Raw genomic sequence first — 9,526 nt, forward strand, 5'->3', positions numbered from 1 at the left:
GAGGGAGGGACGTAAGTTCAGAGTCCCGAAGATGAGGCTGGTTCTTCCCAATGATGAGACTTGGGATGAATTGCTCCCTGACCCCTAGAGTGACCTTTTCTATAAACTTAGCACGATTAAACCATCTGGGAGCCACTTAGAAGAGTAAATGAGATAAAATATACCCAGTTCCCCACACGACCTGGCATATGCCAGGCGCTTCATTCATGATGGTAGCTCTTGGTCTATAAACCCGCCTGACCTTAGTCTCCCTATTTGAGTGAAGGGTTATGAACTCAGAAGTGATAAGGGTTTGGGTAGCTAAGTGGTAAAGGGCAAGCTGGATAGGAAAGAGATTCCGTAGGAACAGCCGGGGTCCAGGGACTGGAGACAAAACGTAAATCCTAAGCACAGTTGGAAGGTAAACAGCTGGCTCCTGTGCTCCAGACTGTAAGGTGAAGACCCTGAGGCCAGAGCTGCTCTCCCCAGTATTTTTGAGAGAAGTTTCCAACGTGTGTGTGTGTGTGTGTGTGTGTGTGTGTGTGTGTGTGTGTCTGTGTGTGAGTGTGTGTCTCTGTGTGTCTCTGTGTGTTTGTCTGTCTGTGTATGTCTGTGTGTCTGTGTGGTATCTGTGTATGTGTCTGTGTGTGTGTGTCTGTGTGTGAGTGTGTGTCTCTGTGTGTTTGTCTGTCTGTGTATGTCTGTGTGTCTGTGTGGTATCTATGTATGTGTGTGTGTGTCTGTGTGTGAGTGTGTGTCTCTGTGTGTCTCTGTGTGTTTGTCTGTCTGTGTATGTCTGTGTGTCTGTGTGGTATCTGTGTATGTGTCTGTGTGTGTGTATGTGTGTCTGTGTGTGAGTGTGTGTCTCTGTGTATCTCTGTGTGTTTGTCTGTGTATGTCTGTGTGGTATCTGTGTGTCTGTCTGTCTGTGTATATGTGTGTTTGTGTGTCTGTGTGTTTGTGTATCTGTATGTTTCTATATGTCTGTGTATCTGTGTGTGTCTGTGTGTATGTATGTCTGTGTTTCTGTGTGAGTGTGCGTGTGTCTGTGTGTGTCTCTGTGTGTCTGTGTGTGTCTCTGTGTGTCTGTGTGTGTATATGTGTGTTTGTGTGTGTCTGTGTGTGTATATGTGTGTTTGTGTGTGTCTGTCTCTGTGTGTATATATGTCTGTGTTTCTGTGTGTGTGTATGTGTGTCTGTGTGTGTGTGTGTCTGTGTGTGTCTGTGTGTCTTTGTGTGTGTCTGCATGTGTCTGTGAGTGTGTGTCTCTGTGTGTCTCTCTGTGTGTTTGTCTGTCTGTGTATATATGTGTTTGTGTGCCTGTATGGTGTCTGTGCATGTGTCTGTCTGTGTGTGTATATGTTTGTGTGTCTATCTGTGTGTCTGTCTATCTGTGTGTCTGTGTATCTGTGTATGTCTGTGTGTCTATGTGCGTGTCTGTCTCTGTGTATATGTATGTCTGTGTTTCTGTGTGTGTGAGTGTGCATGTGTCTGTGTGTATATGTGTGTATGTGTCTGTGTGTGTGTTTGTGTGTCTATCTGTGTGTCTGTGTATCTGTGTGTGTGTGTGTGTCTTTGTCTCTGTGTATATGTATGTCTGTGTTTCTGTGTGTGTGAGTGTGCATGTGTCTATGTGTGTGTCTGTGTGTATATGTGTGTATGTGTGTCTGTATGTGTATGTGTGTGTGTGTCTGCATATGTCTGTGAGTGTGCATCTCTGTGTGTCTCTCTGTGTGTTTGTCTGTGTGTGTTTGTGTGTATGTGTGTATGACTGTGTGTGTGTCTGTGTATGCGTCTTTGTGTGTGTCTGCATGTGTCTGTGTGTGAGTATGTGTCTCTGTGTGTTTGTCTGTGTATGTGTGTCTGTGTGTGTGTACATCTATGCAGGTGTTTGCAGGTGTGTGGAAGCCAGAGGTCACCATCAGTTCACTTGATTGCTCTCCAACTTATTTTGGAGGATAGGGTCTCTCACTAAACTTGAGGCTCACCAGTTTGGTTATGTGGTCTGGCTAACACGACCCAGGGATCCTCCTGTCTTTACCTCCCCACTGGGATCAAAGGCACAAGATATTGAGCCTGGATTGATGTGGATTCTGGGCATCCAAACTCATGTCCTCAGTACTTGCAGGGCAAGCACCTTTCTGTCTGATCCATGGCCTCAACCTCGTATATGTCCAGGCTCACATCCGTAACAATGCACTATGGCAGCCAAACAGCTTATCTCCGTGCTGAATCTGCTCCACAGGATATAGAGTACCCAAGTACTCTTCTGTGTTATCTTGAGTATCCTCTGTGCCAGAGAGCTCACCACCTCTCAGTACTGCCTCCTGCCCCAGCTCTGGGTGTTGCTGATGGTAGAACGTGTCTTGAGTGGCTCCCTGGCCCTTGGGACCACAGATTTCCAGGTACCTGGCAATGCTTTCTCAGCAAGGAAGCCTGGCTGGCAGAGAGCATCCTTTCCAAAGCCAAGACAATGCCCCTGCCCTCCCGTGGCCCTCTCTGGCTGGGAAACGTGGATTCTTCAGCATCCCCTGGGCCCAAGCAGGACTGCCTGGCTGGCCTCTGTGGCCTTTCTATTAATTAACAACTGGCAGTAGCAGCTTTGTAAGAGCTCTCAAGTCAGGCTGGAGCCATGGTCGCCTCCGTTATACGACAAGCCCCCAAGGGACTGGGCCAGGACCTTCTGTGCTACGTGGTTTTCCCCTTGGTATCCAGTGTTGTGGCAGACACAAGGGCCACTTAGGCCTCTCTGACACTTGTCCGCCCTGTTATCTGACTGGAGGCTAAGAGAGGGAGAAAGAAGTTGGCAGACAAGCCTCTCCCACAGGGAAGCCTGCTAGCCAGGGACAGGAACAGGGAAAGAGAACACAGGATTGGAACAGGACCCTCCCTTCACCCGCTCAAAGTGCTAAGGTAGCTGCTATTCAGGATGCCTCTGTTCCCTTCCAGCTGGACACTGTCACAGCTACCTGTCACCCCTGGACTCACACTGACAGTGTCTGCCTACTCTGGAAATCTCATTGCTGTAAGGTATCCTTACGTACCCTATCCCGTTGTTCCCTCTCTCAGGCCTCAGCCTCTGACCCTTAGGACTGGAGAGAAGCTGAAAGACTGGTGACATGTCCTCTGGTCACCTGGTCTCTTCCTGCTTGTTCTTCAGCTTCCCCCAGACGGCAGTATGCAAACCCAAACAAAACCTGTAAGGGCAGGAGATGAGACTGTGAATCTGACATCCTGGGGTACAAGCTGATCTCTGAAGCCCAGGCCTCACCTAACTTTACAGTGCCCTGCCCTGCTGAAGTGAAACTGGGACTGGAAGCAAGGATTCCACTGTCAAGGGTATAGAAAACAGTCTCGGGGCCCTGCAAGCATGCCTTAAACACGTGAGCTGGACGCTCAGGACTCCACGCCTGGTCCCAGGGCACCAGGAATATCATTACACACCGGAAGCTGCATTTCAACTAGGTCCCAGGGTGAGGTGGATAACACTCCAATGAGAAGCTTCATTAAAACAACCAGAGTGCCACCCGATGCCACAAGGTAGCCAGGAGGAATAGATGAATGGTTTGAAAGCACATAAGGAAGACTTGAAAATGTGACATCTCCCAACCTGGAGAGGAGGGCAGATGAACAGGCAGATAGAGGAGCACCATTTGGTTTCCCTATATGACGTCTGCTGCCTACCAGCCTTATTTCATCAAACCAAAGGGGTAGAGACCAGGCCAAACAAGAACACAGCCCCAGACCCATGAAGCAGTTACCAGTCTTAAGAGCTAGAACCAAGCTACAGGGAGAACTGGATAGCCAAGGGGCTTAGCCCTCGGCCCAGTGGGTTTCCAGGCACCTGTGCTCATGAAGACAACATATCCTAAGCTCTGCTAGCTCCAGTGAGGAATGCTGCACAGCTGGAGAGTCCGCAGCCCACTGTGCCACCAGACGGGCACCACCAGGGCAGCTCACCTTGGAATTCCCCTCTGCACCAAGGCGCCCTCCCCTCCCTGCTGCCTGTGCCTGCTGTGTCTTTCACCCAGCTTCTCACATACCCAGCAGGAACAGCTGGCCCAAAAAAAAAAAAAAAAAAAAAAAAAAAAAAAAAAAAAAAAAAAAAAAAAAAGGCTCCCCTTAGATAGGGCCTCCAAACTCCCAGACCCAGAACCAGGCTGCCTCTTTCCTGAACAGTCCTTTCCAAGGCTGCAAGGGAAAGGGCATGGGAGTGAGGCTGAGAAATAAGCCAGGCGGCGAGTCCCCAAACTCTCCTCCCCTTTCTCAGGTTTCTAACTCTGATCCCTGACTGCTTATGCACTCTGCCAGCAGTGAGAGACCCAAATCCAGATCACAGAGGGAGACCCAGACCCCACTCACGCCATAGGAGGCCCCAAGGAAGGCTAATACCCAACTCCCATGAGGGCCTAGACCCTCTCTTGGCATGGCCTCTGCAGTGGAACCCACAGCCATCTGGCCCCTCATGATTCTCAATTTAGGGATGCTTCAGACACAGGAAACTGTGTGTCACATTTCATGTGCCTACATATGTATGTATTTCTCTAGGTACTGACTTGGTAGTTTCTAACAGATTGTCCATAAAGTTCCTGATGACAAACTAGTTCAGAACCCTGGCCAGAGTCCAGGACAGAAATCCATGTGGTCCACCCAGGATCAAGGGGAGGGAAGAGGGAGGGCAGGGAAGGTATTTGACCGCTTGCTGTACACTCTCACATCATCTGTGTATCTACAGTTGTTCAGTTCGTGTCTAACGTAGAAATGAACAAGAGGAGTCCCATTTTCTGGACAGGAAAACTGAGGCTCACAGAAGGCAGAACCTAATAGCAAACAGGTTGGGCAAGGAATATGTACTGAGAAATGGCATTGATCTGGTACAGGGACCAGCCACACAATGTCTTAGGCAACTTCTAGGACCTACCATCATTGTGGTATCCAGAATTCCAAAGCCCAATTGCTTTGGCCCCAATAAAAGGATGCTTTTAGATTCTTCTGTCTCTTCCTTTCCTCCTGGATTTAAAAGGATAAAGTGAGGAGAGCAGGCGACCCAAGCTGTTGACTGATCTATTGTCAGGGCTGAGCTGCTGTTTGGGGCACAATGGTAGACCCAGAGCTAATATCCAGATAAGAATTTCCCTGACAACCACCATGTCCACCCACACATCCCCAAGACACAGTCTCCAACATACACACAACCAGGTCAACTCCCTGTGCTCAGTGTTTGAACTTTTAGCCAAGCAGCCTCCAGGACAAAAGCAACTGCACCTTCTCTTGAGGTCCCTTCCTACTTTCTTTCTTCCCCTTCCCATCTTTTTGGGAAACCAGTATTATCTAGTTAATGTGTTGTGTGTTCTTAGGTTCCAACCATCATTCCCAGGCTTCTAGGATAGACATCAGTTGGGAGGAGGGCTGTTCTGGGACCTTGGTTGATAGCCTGGAGAAAATGTCCTGAGGGCTGCCACATGCTGGTCTCTTCCTTTAACAAACTGTAAGTATGAACTTCAGACAGCCAATAGGGTGTCGGAGAAGGGAAGCCAGAAGCCTTGGGGACTGCAGAAGCCACATGAATAGCTAGTGTGATGGGAATCATACAGACACAGAGCAGAGACGACCTGCTCTCTCTCAGTCACTGCCCAAGTTATGGTGAGTCTCAAAGCAAGTCCATGTCTTCCCAGAGAAAGGTACCCGAGCCCTCCTCTCCCCAGACAGATGTCAGAAGCAGCCCATCACAGCCAGCCCTGAACTCCAAACCGCAAACTCAATCTATCATGGTTTGCTGGTGATAGTTTATTAAACCAATTCTGCAAGATCAATGCTTCCTGTCAATCAAAATGATGAATAAATCCTCTGTGGGTCTGGGAAGTGCTTGCAGAAGCCCTGGTGGGTGATGGTGTCTATCTCCAGATAAAGACCTAAGGCCAGCACCCAAAACTTTGTGGTTCAAGGCTTGTGTTCTCCAGGGGGAGTGGTGGCTTGGAAGGAGTGATGATGGGTTTTCTAAGCTTAGCAGATTCAGCTAATCTCTCATCTCTTTGACATTTAAAGGCAAGACTTGGCCTAAGAGGCAGAAGAGGCATGGCCACTGGCCTCCAAAGACTCACACATTGTCATGGACTGTTTTCCATCCTATAGACCCAGCATCAGACAAGGCTGGGCATGGAAGATGAGCAGTTCCAGCTACAGTTTCTGTTGCTCGTTATAAACCCACATGGAAACCCAGTTGGACCCCTGTTCGGTTGTCTATGTCCCAGACTTCACGTCTCCAAAGCCTGGATCAGTGGGGCCTCTACAGCAAAGGGGGTGCAAGCTAGTATGTTATGAACGGCACAGGTACGACTAGGAAGTGTCAAGTGTGTGTGTTGGGGGGGACTGGGAAGGGGGATGGATGGCTTCAGTCCCAGATCTTCACCATCTGAGGGAAGATGTGTGGGGAGGGCAAGGCTTTGCAGTCAGAAGTTCTCCATCAATTCCTGTCAGTGAAGGTAAGATAATGGGGCTTGAAGATGCGTGTGAATGGAAGTTTTCCCACCACAAATATGGACAGAAGTTGAGCACTTGATTGGAGTACATTAGCAATCTCAAGTGATCAATACTGGACCCTGTCTGTCACCACCTCTGAGGAAAGAGAAGCCTGGGGCACTCAGGGACAGCAGAGGCAAAGGAGACATGGCTCCTGTCCACTTACCCATGCTTCAAAACAGGAGCATCAGCTCCCAGTCCCAGTTATGGGAGTTCACAGGATCCTACCAAGGACCTTTGCTCATCTCGTTTGAAGACGGCAGCTCTGCCTAGCAAGCCTACTGCCTCCTTGTCCTCTGAGAATAGGGAGCCTGGATACTCGGGTTAGAAAGAACAATCTCCCGAGAGAGACGGGGAAAGGAACCAAAAGAAGGTGCCTCTCCTTATTCACCACCTATTTTAAGCCACCAAAGTGTTGTCTGACTGGTCATTCCCAGCCAAAGAAATCTCTCTCATTGGACAGGAAATAGCTTTGCTCTCATTACAAATCCAGCTTCCCTGGAGTTTGCAAAGAGGCTGGTCGGCAAAATGTTCCTTTATACAGGCAGGCCAGCAGGTAGGCAGGCAAGGGAGAGAAACAGGGCAGGACACAGGGAGAGGACAAAAAATCCAGAGAGATCTTCAGCCTAATCTGGTGTGCTAGGAAGGCCTCGAGAGACAGGAGAGAGTGGGGACTCAGAACCTTGGCTGAGACAAAGGCATTCCCGATACAAACCCAGAGGCAATTCATAGCCCCTCATGGACACAATTCAGTCCACAGGCCCAAGTGGTATCTCCTGATCATTGGCATTAGATTTGAGAGGTGCAAGAGGGGACAGGATACCTCTCCATGTCTGGTCTAGGGATCCATGAGAGACCTTATAGTTGCTAGAGTTCAGGCCATTAGGATGGAGATGGGACACTGGACCATTTGGGAATCAATAGACAGCCGCATGTCAGTCAGGACAGCTTACATTTTCACTGACCACTGTGAGCAAGGTCATTCTGCCCTGCCAGTGTGGAAGTTAACTGTATAGGGTACCTGCTCCTGGTACACCGTTCAATGTGGGTAAAAATGTGTAGAGGGTTTTCATCCTGGGCCTGAGGCCCCAGCAACCTCAGTCCTCCAGGAATCTGGCTGCAGCTTCACAGGCCCAGCAAAATATTAATACCTGCAGTCAGCACCCAAGGAGCTGACCCAGCTGCTAAGATGGCTATCTCCCTCCGTGACCCTTCCCTGCAAGCTGAATGACCTGGAGCTGCCTCTAGGATGGCCACCTTGACTCTGCAGCTTCTAAGGGGGAGGTGCGTGGCTTGGACAAGCAGAGCTCTACCCTGGCTGCAGGCAGAGCTAGGCCAAACTCAGAACACCTATGAGCTTGCCTCCAAAGTGGCCCAGATCCCGGAAGAGAGAAAGAAGACCCAGGAGCTTGAAGACTGAGGAGGTTCCCAGTGTACTGCAGGAGGTCCAGGGGTGTCTGGGACGCTCCAGGCGCCCCAGTTCTCTTGGAGGTCCCAGCGCAAGGAAGGAAAGTTAACTCGGGCCAGGAGGCAGGACTGGGAAGAAAGCATGCCTGCAACTACACAAGGCATCCACAGCATCCCCACCTGGCCTCTTACCTGAAGTCACTGTACGGGTGGATAATCCAAAACCCAGCTGACTTAACCCTCTCCTGCTCGCGTTCCACCGCTTTCTGGCTGCCGAACATCCTTAGGGAGAATTTGTTGACCCCAGGTTGCAGCATGGCACCGAACTGGCGCTGCATGAAGCCGCTCTGGCCCAGGCGCACCTCGGCCTCGGGGAGGATCTGGTCGCTGGCGGCCGCGCCTCCCTCCACTTTGATAGCCGTGTCCGCCGAGGGCTGCTCGCAAGAGGCAGAGGCCGGCTGCGGCGGCTGCTGGGGCGGCGGCGAGGCTGCGGGCTGTGCCGCGGCGCCCGGGCGCTCGGGCTCGGTCGCCAGGCCCGGGGGCGTCCTGTCCTCGCCGGGGGACGCATCGCCCTCAGCGGCGATGAGCCGCCGTTCCTCCGCGGAGTCATGCAGGTGCCCGAGACTGCTGCCGCCCCCTGCTCCACCACTGCCGCCGCCCCGGCTGCCCAGCGAGGCCAGACTCCCGCGGAAGCGCCTGCAGTCACCGTTGGTGCTGGACTTGCCGGCGCTGCGGCCCGGCCCCTCGCTGTCTGTCGCCCCGAGGGCCGCACCCCGGGACTCCGAGCAGCCAGCGGCCACCGAGGGCGAGGGCGATGGCAGCGGCCGCAATCGGATGCTCCTTCGGCTCGGGTCTTGGCGGCCCCCGGCCCCCTCATCCTCACCATCCTCTTCCTCGTCCATGATCCACGCCTTGGCCCCCACCTGCTGCGGAAGGCTGTAGAGCCGCTTGCGCATGGACGGCGGCAGCTTGTCCATGGTGCCAGGGACTGGGCCGGGGGCAGCGATGCGGGTGCGGCACGGGGGACCCGCTCCAGGTGCGCCTGCCAGTGAGGACGCGTCCTTCGCTGCCTCACGAGCCCATGATCGCGCCGGCTGCGCGCCGAGGGGAGGCTCCTAGTCCGGCTGCGGGTCCCCGGGTTCGCTGCGCTGCACCTCCTCCCGGGCCCGGCTTGGGAGCGGGGACCCCACGCTCCCTCCCTCTCTTCCCTCCCTCCTGCGATCAGGGGCGCGGCGCGCGGCCCGGCTCCAGGCGCCCCGCCCCCGCGGGGAACAATGGGCGCGGGCAGCGGCGGCGCTGCGGCCACGGCGCTCCGGGAACCGCTCCCGAGCGCAGAGCGCACTGTCCGCGCGGTTCCCGGGAGTGCGTCCGGCGGGCGTCTGGGGCTGTCCGTGCGTGTGACCGCCGGGGCTCTGCAGCCGGCCACCCGGGTTCTCGCTTTGCCTCCTCTAGCTGAGCCCAGCCGGCCCGGTCCTGGGGACTCCCGCCGCAGCCAAGCGGAGCCCAGCGGCCCGCCGGGCTTACATCAGCCGCCGCCTCTCCCGGAGCGCCCTCCGGCAGCGCTCGGGCTCCCGCGCCCCGGAATATTCATGAAGCCGCCGCAGCTCGCGGGTTGCCATAG

At 53.3% G+C, this 9,526-nt stretch overlaps 1 protein-coding gene across 1 annotated transcript in view; it reads right to left on the reverse strand.

The window, feature by feature from the left end:
* Hcn4 (hyperpolarization activated cyclic nucleotide gated potassium channel 4) overlaps positions 1–9,187 on the reverse strand; it is a 38,523-nt gene extending 29,336 nt beyond the window's left edge. The window contains exon 1 of the mRNA XM_076925523.1: positions 8,098–9,187. Within this exon, the coding sequence (XP_076781638.1) occupies positions 8,098–8,882 (785 nt within the window). The 5' untranslated portion in view covers positions 8,883–9,187. The remainder of the gene's footprint in view (positions 1–8,097) is intronic.
* Between the last annotated feature and the right edge of the window lie 339 nt (positions 9,188–9,526).

This window comes from Arvicanthis niloticus, chromosome 26 (genome assembly GCF_011762505.2).
Source record: "Arvicanthis niloticus isolate mArvNil1 chromosome 26, mArvNil1.pat.X, whole genome shotgun sequence".
NCBI classification, from domain to species: Eukaryota; Metazoa; Chordata; class Mammalia; order Rodentia; family Muridae; genus Arvicanthis; species Arvicanthis niloticus.